This window comes from Vitis vinifera, chromosome 1 (assembly GCF_030704535.1).
Source record: "Vitis vinifera cultivar Pinot Noir 40024 chromosome 1, ASM3070453v1".
Taxonomy (NCBI): domain Eukaryota; kingdom Viridiplantae; phylum Streptophyta; class Magnoliopsida; order Vitales; family Vitaceae; genus Vitis; species Vitis vinifera.
In genome coordinates this window covers 26898979-26920332 of record NC_081805.1, presented here as the reverse complement: position 1 = coordinate 26920332, position 21354 = coordinate 26898979, and the positions used below count along the sequence as shown (strand labels likewise).

Sequence of the window (21354 nt, the reverse complement as noted above, 5' to 3'; positions counted from 1 at the left end):
TTTAATTTCTTTAAAAATTAATAATTTATGTATGATTTAATTATTCTTACTAAACTTGTTAACATGTACGAATTATGCGTCTATCACCAAATAGGATAATCTTTTAAACTATATTTAATACTTGAATCCTTAATTATACATATAGTTCATTACTTTTTAGGTTGTTAATTGATAGCTTAGAGGTCTATCCACTAGCTTGTGGCATTATTGTACTCCAAATGTGATTCAAATCCATTTTTTCTTTTTTTTCTTTTTTTGTTTTGATTTAATATTTCGATCAAGTTTTAATCATTTCATCTTAATATATGACTCTTATATCTAATACTAATATTTGGATTAAGTTTTAATTTATTTTATCTTAAATCAATTGGTATTCAATAAAAATAAATAAAACATCTTATGATATTTAAGACGACGTCTTATAGGTTTATTTTAAAAATTAATCATCTTTTAACTAATTAAAAGTTAAAAAAAAAATCATCGGTACAACTCCAAATTCCCTGAGCTTCTTTTGAGGAGAGGTGAAGAAATATACTAGTATGTTTTTTGTAGTGGGAATCCAAAATTAAGGAAAATATGATTAAAGCAGCTAAGAGGACTAAACTTCAAACTAAGATATACCTTATTCCACTATCTTTTATTGGGTCCCATTCCATCACTGATTTTGTGGATTACATCATTAATTTAAGAAAAAAGTTTCCCTAATTTGCCTTATTTTCTATAATCCCATACTAATGATGGGACTTTATCTATCCAACACACTCCTAATCTTCAAAGTTTGGCATTGTTGGAAAGAAAGACATGCTCTCAAAATGACCCCTTAGTTCATGATGGTGACTCTAAAATTATACAATATATATTAAAAATTAGCCAAACACACCATATTAGGCAGCCAATTTTGAAGCAATGGATCACAAATTTGTCTTCTTTTGGTGATCAGATCAGCTCACCATCCAAGAATTCATCACTAATTGCATTAAGAATTGATGTGTGAATCCCATCATTGTGTGATTTCTCCTCAAACCCCTCCATGCATATTTGTCCTATAAGGACCATCCACATTTTGGAAAATGATGCCCTTTTCCATGACTAATGAACAACCTTTTTAAATTGTTCCACAATATATTAATAAAGTGGCCAACACATGAGACCTTGTTTCAGATGGAGCTAGCTACCTCATTTTCTCACACCTGAGATCAACATATTATTGAAAAATAAGTGAATTTTCTATTAAACAAAAACCCAAATCATAGCTTTTATTATTTATTTATTTTTATAAAAATACTATTAATTAATTAGCTCAAAAAATTTATTAAACCAATGGATTTACAAAAAAAAAAAACTTTTTCCATTTTCAAATAAATAAAATAAAAAAGGAAAAGAAAAGAAAAAAGAAAATTACAAAAGTAGGTATAGGGTAACTAGACAAAGGAGAGAGGCCTGTCATAACATTTGGAGTTGAATAATGATGGCTAGTTGGTTTCTTTATTTCAAGTAGCTTGTAATATTAAGCATCTCAAAGTAGAAAGCTGCCCAAAAGTGGGGGCCTAAGAAATGATGGAAACATTTCTGTGCCCTTAAGTTGACGCCTTTGTGTATTAAGCAATTCCCATGCACTTGATTTAATGTTTTAATCATTCCATGTAGCTTCAAAAAGAGTAGATATAGCTCTCATGACAGTTGAGAGGACACTATATTTACTCATGGGAATCACATGCCCCATTACCCAAATGTTCTTTTGTCTTCTTGTATGCCCAAGTGAAACAATTATTATTATTAATTTATTTATTTATAGCCCTCTATTTTATTTTATTTTAGGGTAACATTATAATATTGAATGGATATGTATTCATATGTGAGTGTTTTTAGGGTTTATTTTTTATACATTAATCTCATTGTTTAAACCTGAATTTTTATCATATATTTTCAACAACATAGATTATATTTTGGATGGGAATCGATTCATTACCTTAAAATTTTCATTTATTTTATATTTATAATGCATGAATTCAAATAAAGGATGGTGATTGATGTTTTTATAACTTCCCTCTTTTAAGTCTTTCTAAAATGTTAAAAGCAATGTTTGAAAGTGAAATACAACTTTTTAAATTAATCCCAACCCTCCTAAAATGGGAGGTGCTAGTGTTCTACTTTTAATGAATACAACAAAAGAAATAACTAATTATTTCAACTACTTTTATGGCTAATCATAAAAGTAACGGATAATAACCTATTAATAATTGTTAAAAAGAAAAAAAAAAAATCATGTGTTTAAAACACATCAACACATGGTAGATGAGTGAACCCTTATATATATGAATGCTGTGAGCCTCTCCCATGAAATATGGTAGGGGCCAGTTCTTGGGTTTCTCAGCAAAACTCTCTAGGTCATGATTTGAAGGATATATGTAGGCATTTCTCTCCAAAATTAAATTTAAAAAAAAAAAAAAAAAAGCATTGCAGAAAACATAAACACAGAGAGCATGCTTGGGCTTTGGCAATCTTGTGATAGAGACTAGTCTTTTAGAGATGAGTGGGATATTAATAAAAATGATGGGAGAGGCATGAGGAGATAGATGCCTTTTGTAGGGTTGGTGGTGGTGATGTATTTCATATTTTTGTAGTATTGACATGGGCATTCCTTCTTCTTTTCTTTCTTATCTAGTGGGTTGTGATTGTGTGTGTGTTTTTGTGTGTTGTGGGGTGATCATTCCAAAGTGAAAAGGGGGCCAACTTTCCATAAGACCACACCCTCCTTTTTGGGCTCTACCACTTTGCATTGCATGTTCCCCTTTTGAATGTGAAACATCTCTCTCTTTCCCTCCCTCCCTCCCTCCCTCTCTCTCTCTCCCCACTTTGCATTGCATGTTCCTTTTGAATGCGAAACAACAACTGTCCCTCCCCCTCTCTCTCTCTCTCTTTCCCATGTCTTAGAGAATATTCTCCTTTCATTTTTTTCATCAACAGTGATTTAAAGGGCCACAGGTTCTTTACAAAATGGGATACTCATGAAAGGACACTGTCATCATCCCTGTTCTTTGGTTTTGTCCTCTGCAACAAAGGGCCCTTTTTTTTCAATTTTAAAAAATGTAGCCCTACACTTTACAAATATGAGAGAGCTTAATGATTGATAACCCCAATTAATAACCTTGTTTCGAGTTTTTTAAACACTAAATACTTAATACATGTATCTAAAAAATGATCCCATTTCTTATTCCTCCTTATATTTGAATTACTTATTAAAAATAAAAATAGAAATATTCCCATTGAAATTAAAACTTAGTTTCATCAAAATTTTGATTCATCTTTTCCAAACAACTTCATGATTCATTTTCATGTTTATTTTCTTGTGGAAAGCACTTTTTTAACTTTAGCTTAACACTTTAGCTTAGGTGTGGAGATGTTTCAAAATTTAACTTTTATCACGCATGCAACAAAATCTTTCTTTCTAAAATTAGGGTTTTTCTAATTTTTTACTCCCCTTTAAACCATTGAATTGTAAAGTCTAAATCAATCTTATTATTCTTTATAGAGGATGTATGGAGTCAAACTCCTTGTTGAGCTCATGGGACTCAAGTTATCCCATTAACTCGCATATTTATTTATTTTTGTATTATGTATTAAATGATAAATTTACTTTTATTATATTTTAAGATTTAGTTTGAAAAATAAGAAAATATGGTTACAATGAGAAGAAGAATAAGAGTTTTGATCATTATATCTGTTTTCTTTCGTTTGATTAGTGAATTCTTAAATATTGGTACATGTCATGAACATGCGGATCACGTTAATTATCCAACCAGACTAAAACTTTTTTGTTCTTTCCACGTATGATGTTGTGTGATTAGGTTATTATAAATAAGTTAAATTTATGTCAGAACCTCGGTAAGTGTGGACCAATATTAAAAGGATTGATACGTAACAAATCCCTATCCTAAAATTTTCCATTTAAAAAATAGAAGATTAGCCCAGTTCGCAGGCACGCTTGATTAGATCAAAGCACACACATGCATAGAAAATTACAAATGCAGATAAAATAAAATTACATACTAAAAAAGAAAAAATAAATAAAAAACAGAGAGAAATAGATAGAAAGGAGGCAATAGTACTGCACTCTTTGCATGTCACCGAACCCTAAATATTCCATTCCTTTCCAAACCCCCTTTCCTCTTCTTCACTGCTTCCCACTCACCATCATCACCACAACCCTCATCATTTCTAACTCCATGTTTTCCTTTATTTATTAATTTATTTATTTCTCTTTTGGCCCTTTTTCTTCTTTGGCCGGCTGCTCTTCAGATTGCTTTCTTTACTTGCCCTTCCACTTTCTTGCTTTTTATCATTATTCACATCTATTTGTGATTATTAGTTTTACTACCAAAAGGGTACTTCCAATTACCTCCCATTTGACTTAGAAACCACCTTTTGGGGTTTCTTTTTTTTTTTTTTCTTTTTCTTTTTTCAAATTTTCTCTACCCATAATGACATGCACAAGTGGCTTGGAATGGGAAACAAATGCAAATTCACATGTTACAATGAGTTTTGATCATAAATAATCATAAGTAATGGAGAGATTGTGTGATTCATGGTGAGAAGCAAGTCATTGTTGGATGGAGTGCACCAAACCAAATATTGAAACATGCACAAGGAAAAACCAAGTCAAAAAAGGAGGAAGAATGAATTAGTGGAATAACCAATAGGTCCACACCTACATTCAAGAAACATGCTAGGAAGTTTACAAAATATATATATATATATATATTTCAACGCTGATTTGATTTATCCCGGAAAGTTTTGTTTTCGAAAACAATTCTAAATCAGAGATTTTACAACTAATTTATGATATTTTGTAAAACAAAAATCTAGTAATAATCTAAACAAAAGTTCATTTTTATCTAAAATGTTTTTAAACCGTTTTCTATATTTTAAAAATAACTTTTACATTTAGTACTTTATTTTGTAATTATTCTCTACATTTGTACAATTATCTTTTAAAGTAGTTTTCATAAAACAACTAAAAGTAACTAAAACCTATTATTTAAAAATATATTATTTTTTATAAAAAAAAATTATCAAATAAGGCTTAATTACATATTTTTTTTAATAATAAGATGGTAATAACTTTTATATAAGATAAAAAAAAAAAGAATTATAATGGAAAATTAATGATTTTTAAAATTATTTTTAAAAATAAGGTACACTTTAAATTTTAAAACGAATTGGAAGGGTAATGATTTTAAAAATTATTAAAAAAAAAAACTTACTACTTGACATTTTAAAAATTACTATTTGTTTTTATTTAGATACATTTTTTATTTTTTGTTTTATAAAAAAATAATAATAAATTCTATATAAAATATAAAACCTCTTATAAAAAAATATGGATTTATCTTGTATCTTTAAAATTTATTTTAGAAAATTTTAAAATTTGGGATCGTAAGAATCTTTTGATACCTCAAATAGTTTTTAAAAAGTGTTGCCTTTTACATAAATCTGTTTATTCAAAAAAAATTTTAAAACAAAAATTGTTTTATATATACAAAAATAATGAAAAATACTAACCAACCTGGATTTTATGCCACATTTTCCTCTAATAAAGTCTTTAACTTCCCATTAATTATACCATAATCCACGTAGTACAATCCTCTATTTAATATCAAAATGAAAGATTGGTTTAAAAAAGTCCTTTGATTGTATAAAGTGATCAACATGTCACATAGATCAAATTATTATTATTTTAATTAAGTGAATAATTAGGATTTAATTATAATATTTATGAAAAAAATACGGTCAATCAAATAATATTATAAGTATCTTAAGTCTCTTTTTTTTTTAATAATTATGTTACAAAAATACTTAAAGAATTAATAATTACAAGGATTTTTTTTATAGTTGCACAATTCATTAAAAAATATTTATAAAAATAATTTGACCATCTATGATATTAAACAAAAGTGAAAAAAAAAAAAAAAAAGGAGGAGAGAGAGATTTTAAGGTGGTCGGAAAAAACAAAAGCTTTGGTGATTAGTGTGACACCATTATACAGAAGTTACGGAACGCGCAGAGATTTGAGAGGGAAGATGCAATGGGGATAAAGACACGCATGATATTATAACGGCGTACGCGCCTCGAAGTTGAGGTGGGATAGGTGGGCATACATAAAATTCCACGCACTGCATGGACGTGCGTGGGTGTGTGGGGCCTACAGCACTGACAGCGCGTGCAAAGCCGAACTTCATGGGGGCCTCTCCTGTGGGCCCCATAACTGCCGCCCTCCATCAACCACGTAGTATTCGTTTTCATACTAATAAATTACTATTATTATTTTTAAAAATTAAGATATTTTTGGTAACTGTTTTGAAAAAGGGCAGAATAAAAAAAATTAAGAAACAATGTTTGGTAATAAATTTTTTTGTTTATTTTTTATTTTTTAATTTTAAAAATAAAAATATGATATTTTTAGATAATATCTTTTATTCATTTGATATTATTTTTACTTATTTTTTAAGGATTGCTTTAAAAAATAATTATATAAATATATAAAATAATATATATATATATATATATATATATATATATATATATTTAAAAATATTAAGAACAATTTTTAAAAAAAGTTTTCAAAAACTATTTTTAAAAATAATTACCAAACAAACCCCAAATTTTTTTATTTTAATTCAATAAAACCCTTTTTTTTCTCAAATAAATCTTTTATCTTCATCAACCACCACAAAAATTCAATAAAAAAAAAATCATGTTTATTTTCTCACTATATTCTTTTTTTAAGTTAAAATATTTTTGCTAAACTTATTTAATTGCATGCAAAAAAAATTATTAAACTTTAAAAAAAAATTCAAACCAACCCTTCAAAAAAACAATTTTTTTGAAAATTTATATAAAAAATCATCTTTTCAAAAATTAAATTTGAAATATTTTTTTTTTTTTTTTTTTTGTAAAATATTGTAAATAATGATAAAAAAAAATATATGAAAAATATTTTTAAACAAATTTACATTGTATATGAATGCACACATCTCTCTTATTCAATATTCAATTCTTCTTCCAAAAAAAAAAAAAAAAAAAGGAAAAAAACTTAGGTATTAAAAATAAAATGATTAAATTTAGATCCCAGATGAAGATCCAAATAATGGGATCAAAAGTTTTTTTTTTTAAAAAAAAAACAAAATATAAACTAGATTTTGAAATGGGGTTAGTTGTCATGGATGAGTCAGCTCTACGTTAGAATTGTCATCACACACCCAAAAAAAATAGTCACATTACATGATCCTACAAATGACTTCCCACTTGGATTTTGCTTTATTGTCTTGTAATCCCACTGGACCCTTGATGTGATGCCTCATTTCCATATATGTTTTCTTCAATTATATTCGAATTCTAAATGCCCATTTCACCACTTCTACTTTACAACCATCTACACACCATAGAGTTTGCATCTTAAACAAATTAATTTGTTCATTAACATCACCTATTATTAATTGGTTTGTTTTATAAGAAAACCAAGGGGTGATAATTTCGATGTTGAAATTTAAAAAAATTTATTGGTGGGTTGACTGTTACTAAAAGGGTGTAGCCAAACAAGGTCTTACCCATATTAATCACATCTCTCAACATTTTTGTAAATTGATTAAATTTGAAATGGGTATTGGCCATTCTTTTTGAAAAGATGGAAAATACCTTTCATCCAATTTTTAATATCTATTTTTCAAGTAAAGGAGAAGTAGAGATTGATAGAATTAATGAGATGATTGTCACGTAAATATTATATTAATGGATATTTTAATGTTTAAAAACACAAGAAGAGACAGAGGATGGACTTCTTGGGTTAAAGTTTAGTAAAAGTGTAAAACACAAAATTTCATAGAATGAGTCAAGATTAGATTTTCAAACACCTTTTTGACCCTTTTTCCATACTTTTTTTTTTTTTTTTCACTTTAAGGAGGGAAGAAAAAATTGTATGACATGTTAATTTGTCAATAATATTTGTCTATCACAAGGACCCAAAAGTCCTCAAATGTCTCTGCAGACCACCCTTGTGGGTTTTTTTTTCTCTTTTATGTGTATATAAATTTTTGAAAGGAAAAGTTTTGTGTTGAAACCACTGTAAATCTGACCAATGCACCTTTCTCCAATGAGCTTGGAATTTCTTCATATCACTTTGAACCTGAATCAAATGGTCAAGCTCAGAATCATTTCCATGCTCCTTTTTTTCCTTCTTTTTCTTTCTGGGAAAATTATTTGTGGACTTCTTTGAAGTTTGAGCACAACCTCACCTACCAATTCACCTGTTTTTCATAGCTTTTGTTTCAATTCTTGAATGGTACATAATGTAAAAACAGTTCTGTTTCAAGTTCAAGCACAATACCCAGATTACAGAATGGTAGGACGCTGCCCTTGTTTGTGCCTAAGAGATGGCATAACCAGGGATGACACAGTTTCAGTTTTCAGCTACCAAAAGATCAAAATCATATGAGGCGGCTCACCTCCATTGCTTTTGGGAGATGTCTGCAACATGCATACTTCTGAATCCACACGTCCCATGCCCAATTCTCCTTGCCAGGCTATTTACTTTAAGCTGGAAAGCGTTGAACAGCCAAATTTGACTTGAAGGAGGGCTGTCGCTGGCACTTTACTACTCTGACTGAATTATGCATTTTACCAACTCTTTGGATTCATTGCATAAATCCATTCTCACCATCAATATCACCTGCATTCAACAGATAAAGAGTTCAGATGTCATGTACTAGTAATAAATATCGGTTGATCAGATTACAGTGGTGACTTAATTCTACCTCTAACTTTCATGCATTCACAGGATAAGAGATAATATGAATATGATTTCCCATTAGATACAGGTTGAAACATCCCAGAAAGATTGTGTCATTCCACCTATCATCTTGAATGAGGCATTACAGAAAAAGAAAAAGACAATGACAGGCATCAACCCCAGTTACTGTAAGAAATTAAAATGGTGTCCCTCTGTTCAATCCTGAATCAAATCCCATATCAGTGGTTGTAGTGACTCATTTTTTCTAATGTCCCCCACTCTAGATGACCAAGTTATAGTTTCACACACAATGGGATGCACAAACTAGTGTGCGACTTCAAAACCATCATCACGATCTGCTGACTTCAGATGTCCAACCAAACCACCTGCTAACTTGGTAGAGGAATCGATGCAAGCAATCTTTGAAATATGGATGTATAAATAAAGCACTCCAATGAGTTTAGGGCAATTAAAAAAAAAAAATCAATTTCAGATCTTTAGCATTTAATGAATACAAGTTTGAGAATTAGTAAGTACCTGATTGGTTTTTATCATGACTAGATATAATAAACCGTTTTGAGAATGTATTTCTGGCCCCAGCTTGAGCCAACCTTGCCAACTTGGTCTTCAGTTCTTATAATATATATACCTTGTCATTTAAAATAAAATGATTTAGAAAACGACTTCCATCAGTGGTGAGTACTGGAAAACTGAAACTCAAATAAAATAGAATAATTGTGCTTAAATCAGTGATTACTTCTTACTGCTTTGAGAAGGGGAAAACAAGGGAAAGAACAGCTCCAGGATGCAATTACAACCATACAAATAAATGATATGCTGTTGAGGAAACAGTTTCCCAAGAATTACTGAAATTCAAAAACACGGTATTCTTAATTAAAGTTGGGTCAGGTCAGCTTTAAACATGACAGAGATTTCTAGTTTATTAACTATTTACAAAGTGGCTAGCACAACATGTGCAACAATTCTATGAAAAAGTTAATAGAGAATGAAGCTTAACTTGCCATCCAGCTATATGGATAAAAAAAAAAAAAAAAAAAAAAAAAAAAATTCTTGGTCATGAATGTGAATCTTAGGAAGTTGCTTCAGTTTTTGCTCATTTTAGAAGCAAGCAGGAGCCGTTTTTCATGGAATCCTCAACAAGGATAGTTTCCTACTTCATCAACAAAAGAAATGAGTTTATTCTAGGAAAGTGGTAACTCAGAACTTTTTCTAAGCAACAGATAAAAATCCTATTCAAGTTTCTGCTCCACTTTTCTCCTTGTCTGAGGGTAGAACTCAAAAAATCAATTTCACTTGGACCATGTCAAAATTATAGTCAAATGATAATTCAATATGGATTGAAATAGCTGGAACAATCTAGGTGACACTGGCAGTAATGGAGTAACAAGGGAATTTGGTAGTTGGTTAGTCAATTGTCTTTGGAACTATGACTTTACCAATGAACCAAATAATCTGATCCATAAGATGAACTGTTGCTTTCTAGAGTGCTAAAATTCTTGTAAGTTGCATGTGATTGTTGTCTATCAGACAACTAAAGATCAAATTTCTTCTGCAGCAACATGAAAGCATACTTGGTAGGTAACATCCTCTATGCAATGACCAGTATGGTCATGTGGTTAACTTTGCATATCGACAAAGCTTAGAATAGGGTTTACTCTAATAACGATGAAACCCTAGCAATTACTGTTGGCTTTTTTACATATGAAGCTAATACTGATGTGCGCGTGTTATCTAAGATATTTCTTTCAACTAAAGGCCAAAAATCTCCTCACTCTGCCACGAAATCATAGCAGAAATTACGGAGAAAAGAGAAGCATCCCAATTAGTCGGCAGCCGCCACCACGTGGTGAAATTAAGCGATGAGATCTACTGGACTTATTATCTTACCGACTAAGACATTTTTGGATCCACTACCACCTATAACATAATTCAGGTCTCAAAAGTCAAAAGTTTATCAATTTCAGAAATATGATTTTGAACAAGTAATTTTTTGGAAATGTTAGCCAGAGTTTTCAATGTCATCATATATTGGATACAATGAAAGGGTGATGTCTCGAATTATTTCAAGTAGACATGAGAACAGAAAGATATGCTGACTAATGGATCATAGATATTGCATAATATTGTCATATATAGCAATAATTACCCACACTCAATCTATTTTAGTAAACATGTCACCACTTCAATCAAAAGAAACTTCTCAAATCCCTCATAAATTTATCAATATTCTAATTCAACCTTCCTTCATGTCGGTATGAACTTAGCTACAAAGATGGATATTTTAACCCTAGAAAAAAGTAGAGGACTTTAGGGTACATCAGTCACCTTACCATAGGAGATTCCTGAAAGCAATGAAATCATTCTCTTTCTGGTGAAAATATTTCACTGTGCAACCTTTAATAACAGCTTGATGCCTAAGTAATAAGTCTATACATATTCAAAAGTTTTCATAGTAAAGATGCAGCTTCTAGTTCTAGATGATGCCTAAGTAGCCTAAGATCTAGTGTTAATCTCTCAACATGCACCCCGTGTGGCCATGCCATGCATTCCCACTCATCATCCTCCACATAAAGAAAAAAACCTCATGCTTAGAAGCATATCCTGCATGCTCAGCCATGAAAAATAGTCAACCATGTTATTAGTAGTCCTGGAATTGGAACTTCATAATATGCCTGTTCCTCATATTCTAGGAGTATAATTTGACCTAAAGTGCAGTTAATATGGCAGTCAACATGCACTCTAAGGAATGGCAGATAAATACAGGACACTGATTTTGTAGAGTGGCCAGTCAAGACTAATGATCTATTTGACTCAAAAGTGGATCATGCCTTTTCTACAATGTCACTGCAGGGGCCATCATTCCCATCAAGGCTGGTGATAATCATACTACAATTTTCCAGACAAAAAACTCAAACTTATTGACATAAATTGGGGAATAAAATTATAGCATTATACTACTATAGTTCAATAAAGTACAAAGAATGTAACTCTACACAGGATTGGATCATTTCTCTACAAATATAACACAATACTTATAACCTTAAGCCAACCCTAATTATAGAGCTCAATCTAGAAGCTTCCAAACAAGGCACAGTATTATCAGAACCAGATCCACATCAAGGAAAATAGAAGTTAGAAGTTTTAGATGGAAGCTGATAGAGTGAAAACAGTTTGACTTTCTCTTGATAATTTTTGAAAAATTTGGTGCTACATAAGCCATGGTTTATTTCTTTTTTTTTTTTATCAATAATAAAGATACATAAGCCATGGTTTATGAGATGCAATTCATCATCAACCAGCCTAAAAAAAAAAAATATAGTAACACTCGTGATGTTTAATTAAGCACCTTAAGACTTGGAGGTAAAAATGTAAGAGAAAATGCTTTGCAAGATGGCTCAACCAGACCTGGAGATGCTTTTGACCCACAAGTCTGTATATCATTTATGGTGAAGGATTGATGCATTGTCTTGGTTACTCAGTATACAGAGTAAAAGAGTTACTAGTGATCATCAGATCATGACTACTTTCTCATGTATTGTTTGTCTGGAGACCTTGAAGGAACCTAATCATAAGCCGGTCAAACCTATGTACACCATTAATACAAATAGTGAACCATCCTGAGAATTAACAAAGACAAGAAGAAACCACAACAAAAATAATTTTCTTAAAATCAATATTTATCTGAACAGGATGATTGTATGGAGAAAATACCACAGTGCCTTGTAAAGTTGGGGTGGTAGACAAATTCATCATGTTGGATGCCAATCCTGCAAGTACAGTTAAAACCAATGTGATGTAAGTATTAAAATTATACAGAATTGCATTTTAATTTTCAGTAGCAGTTAGGAAAAGAACAATTTAAAATTAAACATCTAGGTCCCCAATCTAATAATGTAGAGTATATGTGAATCAGAAAAATTTATAGACAATTTATACATTGATACATGGGGAAATCTACACTTCATAAGAAGCCAGGGCCCTCAAGTTCTAAGAATATAATTTGACCTACCTTGGGGCTACCTGAGAGCCAAATGACCAATCTAAGGAACAGCAGATAAACATATAGCAATTCCATAGAAGAGCAGTGGGCAAGTATAATCATCTCTTTGACTTGAACAAAGGTAGGTGCATATCTACAAAATCTAGTTTCTTCTTCAAGTAACTTTCCTTAGAGCGATAGTTGACTTTCATACTATTCTTTGACCTATCACCTGAAACGAAGTGTCATAGTTTTAACTGGCGGAATAAATTATAGGAGTAGAAGTAATTAAACTTCATGACATCTAATTCTTTTCAGGAATAAGGCCTTTCCACAAAATTGGCAGCCTGTAGGATGCATATGCTAAAGGGGGAGAAGGGACAGAAGGGAAGCCATAATCCAGACTAGCTGATCAACCTCATCAAAAGTTACTAGCAGAAGAAATTAAGAATAATTTTTTCAAAAAAAAAGAAAGTTATACAGGAGAATAAAGTGAATGGACACTATGATCATCAATGGATAAGACAATAATGAGTTCAGAAATCTTGACATGGAAACCATGAAAAGATGACTACATGTGATTGACCTACATATGAGTATGGCATTCATCATTTGCTGATTCATTCACTCAGAATTTCTTGCAGTGTTACTAGAAAAAGTTATAAAGCAACCACAGACTAGCAATAGTAATGTAGCACTCTTATGCTTACATTTCTTTTATAGGTGGAACTATTATGCTAAAGTAATTGTATACTGATTTTACCTGTAAATTTCTATCCAATGCTCTCTACTGCTGTGAAATTCCTCAAAGCAAGGACACCTTACTTCTGGAATGGCAGTAGGGCATGTCAATCACCAATAATCACCACAAGAGCATAAACCTTCTTGAAAGTGATGGAATCGATTGATGTCTCTGACAACAATTTCTCGCTGCACAACCTTTGATATACACTTAATTGCAGCATGGCAATCCACACATATTCGTAGATTTTTCATTATCCTAATGGGGCTTCCAGATGGTGTCCTAATTATCCCAAAAGAAAGAGCTAATCTTTCACTGTGTACCCACAAGAGGCGTTCCTTTTCTTCATCCTCCACATCAAGCAAAACAACATTATAGTTTGGAATGTAGCCTGCCTTCTTGGTTTTCATGTGCAACCACTCCAGCATCCCATTAATCACTCTCACCTCAGGGTGTGAAGTATCCCCCACAGTGAAAGAATGAACTGTGCCCTGGCTTTCAATCCAACTAAGGCCTGGTTCCTTCTTCACTCCTTTTCTTTTCATGTTTTTCCTAACAGAGGCAACATTGTCCCATCTCTTTGCAGTGGCATACATGTTAGACAGTAACACGTGGGTAGCCTTGTCTTGGGGTTCCATCTCAAGCACACGCTGAGCAGAAATTCTCCCAAGCTCAATGTCATTATGGATCACACAAGCTCCAAGTAAAGCACGCCAAACCATAACACTAGGCTGAAATGGAATTTCGTCAATCAACTTGACAGCCTTGTCAAGATGGCCTCCTCGACCTAACAGCCACACCATGCATGTATAGTGCTCTATGCAAGGTTCAATACCATGGTCTTGTATCATTGAAGTAAAATAAGCTTGGCCTTGATCTAAAAGGCCTGCATTGGCGCATGCTGATAGTACACCAACAAAAGTTAACTTGTCAGGTTTGACCTCTGTTTCCTGCATCTTGTCAAAAATTCTTAGAGCCTCCCTACCCAAACCATGCATGGAGTATCCTGAGATCATAGCATTCCATGAAACTTCATCTTGTTTGTTCATCAAATCAAACACTAATCGGGCATCTTTAATGCTCCCACACTTGGCATACATATCTATCAAAGCATTAGTCACTACAATATCTTTGTCAAAAGTGGTTTTGACTGTCAAGGAATGAATCTGAAGTCCTGGCTCCAATGCTGCTAAGCTAGCACAAGCACGAAGAGCACTAGAGTATGTTACTTCAGTTGCCTGCACTCGGTATTCAAGCATATTGAGAAACAATCTTAAAGCCTTCTCCCCATCCCCTAACTGCACATGCCCAACGATCACCGTGTTCCAGGTCACATCATTCCTATGTGGTGACTCCGCAAAAAGTTCCATTGAGTTCTCCATCCTTCCACATTTTGCATAGACATCCATTAAGGCATTTGAAACAAAAACATCAGAGTGAAGGCCAATCTTGATTACATGGCAATGTATTTGATTTCCCAAATTTAAACCCTCCATAGTTGCACATGCTTGCAGCACACTCGCAAAAGTAAACTGATTAGGAAGCACTAAAGCTTGCCTCATCTGAAAAAACATTTCCACAGCCTCCTTGCTCTGGTCACTTTGAGCATAACGTGCAATCATAAAACTCCAAGGGATCACATCCTTTTTAGGAATCTCCTCAAATGCCCGCCGAGCATCATCGATGTCTCCAGACTTAGTATACAAATCAAGCAAAGCAACACCTACATATAGATCCAACTCATAGCGAGATTTTAAGGCACACCCATGCACACTCTTCCCCACATCAAATGCCTCTAAACCAAGACAAGCCTTAAACACACTAGCAAATGTAAAGTTATTTGGCTTAAACCCGACCATCCTCATTTGAGAAAAGAGCTTCAAAGCCTCTTTGAAACAATCATTCTCCGCAAAACAAGTTACCATCCCAGTCCAAGAAACCATGTCCTTGTAAAGAATCCCATCAAACACTTCTCTGGCAACATCAACACGTCCACAAACTGAATAAGCATCAATAAGTGCAGTCCCTACAAATGCATTGGACTCATGACCAAGCTTAAAAATGCAGGCATGGATGCCCCAACCTAACTCCCCACAGTCCGTACTCACAAGCAACTTCAGAATTGTGGTAAAAACAAACGGATTAAGCTCATGACCCTCCCTATGCAATCTAACAAACAACTCAATCGCCTCCAAAAATCGAACAGACTCTGCATAACCTTGAATTAAAGTAACAAATGAGATTGTATTTCTTTCAGGCATTTCATCAAACAATTTACTCGCATCACACAAAAAATCTGACTTTACGTACATATTGAGGAGAATGTTCCAAGCAAACAAGTCCAAGCAACCACCCCTTTTCAGAATCTCACAATGCAGACCCTTTCCTCTACTGGGTTCATCTTTTTGGATACAATCTTGAAGCGCATTGGCGTATGCATGTGAATTGAACTCTGAAGGGGAAACATGACCCACGAATTCTTGAGTCAGTTTTGCAGATTGGACTGAGAACCCACGTCGAGAAAATTGAATCAAAAAATTGTTTCGACAAACCATCGCATAATTTAGACGTATCCATGGCCGCAAACATATATTCATATGACCTCGACTCTCTCAAATGAAGATTCCAAGAGTGGAGTGTAGAGAGCCCATACGTATTAACCCGGGTTTCAAAAGAAGAATAAACGGGGGTTTAGAAATTTTATTTTAATTCAAATTTTTTTTATTTTTCATCACATAAAAGAAAATTTTATATTTTAAACAAATAAATTATAGAAAAAATTATAGCATTTATTTATTTATAAATTACATTCAGTTTTATTATAATTAAAAAATAATTAATGAACTCCAAAAAGGTCCTTCACTGCTTCACAATATATTTTCAAAGGAGTAAAAAACTCTTCAAACTCCCTAAATGAACCCTTCTTAGGACCAAACCTAGACTAGGGCCTAACCCAAGCCAACCTGAGGGCCCACCTGAGCCAGGCAAAGGTCGCCCGACCCCAGTCCAACATGAACCCAAACCAATTGGTCGCGATGGGGGGATTGGGCCATGAGGCCCTTTGTCCAAAACTCACAAACAATGGGCCGAAATTGTATATACAGGACCAATCTTGATTAGGTTTTGGGCCAACCCTGGTTCATTCATGGGCCCAAGCACTCACAATGTTAGCTGATTTTCTAAATTTTGTTAAATGTCTATTTATTTTTTAAAAAGGCGTTTTTTAAGTATTAAAAAAAGTACTTCTAATCCTTCAAAAACAACCCCCTCAAAAAGCCACCCAATTTTAAACAATTTTAAAAACAACACCCAAATTTTTTTTTCATACTGCCTTTGATCGGCTTGATCTAAGGGTGGAGACACGAGGAGATAAGTTAGTAGGGTGGAACGCAGAGCACCAGATAGAAGCTCACCGATTAGGGTTTCTGTGGTTCCCCTAGTCGCCTATATAAAGGGTGTGTTAAAAGCTACAAACTCCATTGCTCATAAATCTCAGATCGAAGCTCTCTCGTATTTTCTCTTCTCTTTTAGCCGTTTAGTCTATTTTTTTTTTTCTTTTTGTTTTTGGGTGTTTGGTTCGTGGGTTTTTGAATTTTTGGTGTGGAGGAAGATGAGGAAAATGGGCAGATGATGAAAGATATTAGTAATTGTTACTGATAAATCTCCATGAAGCTTCAAAAATTCGAGCTTTTTAAAACTGATGCCCATTTTTCCTTTTCTTCTGGTCTACTCTTTTTTGGTTTTTGGTTTTTGGTTTTAGGTTTCAGATTTTTGAAGAGGCGCATGGATTTGTGAATTTTAAGAATAAATGGGAAGTTTGAGAAAATTTATAATAATTTTTAAAATTATTTTGTAAAAAATTAGCCTTCAAAAATCTATTTGATTTTGAATGGGGGTAATATTCATTGAGAGCTCCATCAAGAAAAGCAATATTTTTTTCTCCTATTTAAGTATTTTTATTATAAATAGTTTTATTTTCATTGAAAAAAAGGTTATAAATTTTATATTAAAGATAATTTTTTGAGATTTTATTGTACAAAATAAGTGAGTTTTTAGAATAAATTGGAGTAGTTTTGGGTTTTTTTTTCTTTTTAATATTGGAGTAGTTATTTTTTTAATATTGTTTTTAAAAGAAAAAAGTTGCCAAGCAGACCTTAATAACTTTTGTCTTTTTGGCAAAATAAGAAATTGTTTTTTTATTAGTTTAAATAGTTTGCATCTTATCGTCTAATTATTTGATATTATTAGATGTAAATAAATAATTTAAAATTACTATTTAAAATCAATTTAAGATCACTAAGTTGTATTTATCATATATTATTAATATTTAAAATAAGAATTGAGTTATAATTATATTTTATAAATTATTTTAAATTATAAAATATTAAATTTTGAATTTTATTTCATAGTATTTAAGTCAAATGTAAGAAAGAAATTAAGATGTTGACTTACAAACTTTGTATTTCATTCCAAGTTTGTATTTAAACTTTTGAAAATAAATGGGAAAATTAAATTAAATAAAATAATGCCTCCAAAGAATGAGATTATGAGAGCATATATTGGATGAGTCTTTAAAAAGGATTTTTTATAAGAGTACGGTAATTTTAAAAATTTATTTTTAAATTAGTAGAAAAAATAATTTCAAATATTTGTTTTTGTCATATAAAAATAAAGGATATTTGTTTTCTTTATCAAGTTGAAAATTGTCTTTTAAAATAATGATTTTTATCAAAATAAATATATATATATAAAAAATTAACCATTTAGAAATAGTACGTTGAAAAGATGATTTTTTAAAGAAAAATTGGAATTGGAAATCGTCTCATTTCAAAAAAAAAATAATTAAGTGGAAATCGTCTATTTTAAAAAAAAAAATTAATTGGAAATTTTCCGATACCAAATTAAAATCTTCTCATTGTTTAGCATTATAACATCAGGACTTTTGTTCAAAGCTAATCCACTCACACTAAAGACCCACTGCTTTCTTCCCCATTGTCTGCACTTCATACTTCTGTACTCTCTGTTCAGCTCATTTCTTTCCATCCACCCTCAATCTTCTCCACACCAATCTCATCTTCTCAGCCTCTATAGTCTATATATTCCATTTTTTTTTCCACATTTCTTGATTTTCTCAGTTAATATAGTCTTAAAAAAAAAAAAAAAAATCCACCAATTTGCTTATTTTTTTGGTGGACGATTTCCACTTTTTTTTTTTTTTTTTTGCCTCCAATTTTTATTGGAAATCATATTTTCAATAGACAATTTCTTTAAAAGACATTTCCAACTTATAAAGAAAACAAATATCCTTCCCTTTTACCTGACAAAACTATCATAGATTTATAATTATTTTTTAAAATTACCGTACTCCTATCAAAAATCCTATATAAAGAATGGTAACATAATCCTATTAAAGTCAAAATAAAAAAGCTTAAAATTTCATCAAATATTTTTCTTATTTTAAATTAAATAAAATTTAAAATTAATAATAATTAAATGTTTAATGAATCACAAATTCTCTTTACTTGTTTCAAAATTCAATTTCTTTTTTATTTTTCAGTGAATGCCCTTTAAAATAAGAAATAAGATAAATGATGGGTAAATTACAAAAATTATCTCATTTTTCACCATGTTTCAATTTGATCCTCAATTTTTTTTAGGCATATATGATCGAAATTGTTTAAGAAAAAAATGTTTAGGGTCAAAATTGTAATTTACTCATAAATATCTATTTTGGATTTTTCACCTTTACATATTCAATATATATATATATATTAAGTGTTGTGGAGAAAAAGCAAAGGATATGTTTTAATGGGCTTTCAATTAGAAAGATTGTTGGGCTATTTTGGGTCTGCTAATGCTTTGTGGGCTTGAAGTCTGGACAGGTCGGTGGTCATGGGCCAGGCCCATTGGTTTCATGGCTTTTGAATTTCTAAATGGCAAGAACTGACACTCTATAGGCCTGGACTCATTGCCAATCGGGCCAAGTAGGGCCAATTGAGCTTCTCCCATCCCCAACCCAAATACCCAAAATGTCTCTACTACCCATTTAATTCTCATATCATTTTATGCAAATAATGTCTCTTAAAACATAAATTATAGTCATTTTCTAATTTATTTTTAAATAAAAAAAATAAAACTTGTAAGAGGTTTAGAGTGCGTTTGGTAGTAATTTTAAGAAGTATTTATAATCTTTTTAACATTTAAAATTTTTTATCTTTTATATATTAAAGATGTTAGAAATACTTCTAAGAACCTGTTTGATAATAGTTCTAAAAAGCGCTTTTAATATTTTTAATATTTAAATTTTTTTATCATTTAAGTGTTACAAATAATAGAAACGCTTTCTAAAATCATTTTCAAATACTCTTATAAAAGAAAAAGAAATCAATTAGGAAAATGTATCAAATCTATGACACCTATTAAACAACCTATAAAAAAAATTATAAATGTAAAAAAATTTAAAATAAAATAACAAGTTGGGAGACAGCATTGATCATTGCACCGCCAATAATTCATGCAATATTATAATCAAAATTTGCATGAACTTCACATGTCCTATACCAAATGGTTCAAAAATTTTCATAACCCCATTGAAGGGAACTTTTCTTCTTGGAAAATATTATTAATTTGTGGTCCATTCAAAGGAAGCTTCCTTCTTAGAAAATATTATAAATTTGTGGTTCATTCAAAGTAAGAACATGTGCTGAGATTGGCTGGTGAAGAACATGTGCACTATCATCACATTCAAAAGAGAAAATGGAGCCATTTGGAAGCAACCTTTCATTTGAGTGTAGACAACAAAGGTAAAATGTTCAAACCCACATGGTTTAAATATGTCCTTTTGGTCTCTTCTTTATGGGAGGACTTGTTCAAAATATTGAAACTTCAATTCACTAGGAAAATGGTTCAAAAATCTAGAATTGGGGTTTTTTGACCGACAAGATTGAAGTTGGCTTTGGTGGGTTCTCATGTGGTGGACCAAGGACTTTTCATAGCTTTCATGGAGAGATCATTCTTCATCAAGGAAGTTACCCATCAAGCTAAGGCCCCGTTTGTTATACTACTATTCTTCCTTTCTTTTTTTTCTTTTTTTCTTTTTTTAAAAAATATATATTTTCCCAACTTTTTTTTTTTTCACATTTTTCCATCATGACCTATCAAAAGATCATTTTATGAATTTTTTTTTTTTTTTTAATCTTCACCACATTTATTCAAAAGTCAAGATTTATTTTGGATATGGATTGATAGCAAAAAAAACTTCTCACCCAAAACAAAAATATTTGATGAGGTAGTGCATTGTGAGGAGTGAAACTCCATGGCTGAGAATGCTATGCTACAACCCCACATTTATCTTTATTGGACATATAAAAAAATAATTTATTAATATTAAATATTTTTTATTTTCTTTTCCTAGTACTTTTCATCAAAATTTTCAAAAACCAAACCTAAGATTCAAAACATATGAGCCCACCAAAATATTTCAAAATATGAGAAGAAACAAGCAAATAAACCCAGTAAGAAGAGAAAAAAAAATATATATATATATATATATATATTTTCCCCATCTAGCAGACGTTACCAAAATCTCAATGATTTTCTTAATTGGAATGTAAAACTAACACCACAAAAGACTGAACCAATAAAGGAAGGCAATCTTAGCCTAAATTATTCACGTTTGGAAGAGCTCATACTCAACCTCCCTTTCCTTTTGCCCCTTTTTCAGTCAGCCTACCAAACGTGAATTTGACTCAAAACCTAACACTTCTCTCCACACACTCAAAACGAGGAAGAATCATATCTTCACAAATCCCTTAAAATACAAAGGCT

At 31.5% G+C, this 21354-nt stretch overlaps 1 protein-coding gene and 1 non-coding gene across 9 annotated transcripts; one reads left to right on the top strand and one right to left on the bottom strand.

Annotated features, from left to right (window-relative positions):
• Positions 1–8287: 8287 nt before the first annotated feature.
• LOC100253986 (putative pentatricopeptide repeat-containing protein At5g13230, mitochondrial) lies at positions 8288–16249 on the bottom strand. 8 transcript variants are annotated; one of them, XM_019222508.2, is made up of 7 exons: positions 13549–16248; positions 12816–13017; positions 12518–12573; positions 12212–12389; positions 9543–9651; positions 9323–9434; positions 8288–8725 (listed from the first exon to the last, which is right to left on the bottom strand). In XM_019222508.2, exon 1 carries the CDS (start codon positions 16122–16124, stop codon positions 13638–13640), a length of 2487 nt encoding a protein of 828 aa, XP_019078053.1. In that variant the 5' UTR covers positions 16125–16248; the 3' UTR covers positions 8288–8725; positions 9323–9434; positions 9543–9651; positions 12212–12389; positions 12518–12573; positions 12816–13017; positions 13549–13637. The 8 variants fall into 8 exon arrangements, with proteins under 8 accessions (XP_019078053.1, XP_059591837.1, XP_059591829.1 ...); XM_059735854.1 differs by lacking the exon at positions 12816–13017 and having other exon boundaries at positions 9550–9651; positions 13549–16249; XM_059735846.1 differs by having other exon boundaries at positions 9543–12389.
• Positions 16250–17148: 899 nt separating this feature from the next.
• Positions 17149–17234, top strand: LOC132254676 (small nucleolar RNA SNORD36). The gene has a single exon (XR_009466978.1). It is a non-coding gene; the product is annotated as a small nucleolar RNA SNORD36 (small nucleolar RNA).
• Positions 17235–21354: the final 4120 nt, after the last annotated feature.

Excerpts from the sequence above, each read along its gene's own strand:
- LOC100253986 (XM_059735854.1), bottom strand. The coding sequence starts at position 16,124 with ATGAATATATGTTTGCGGCCATGGATACGTCTAAATTATGCGATGGTT.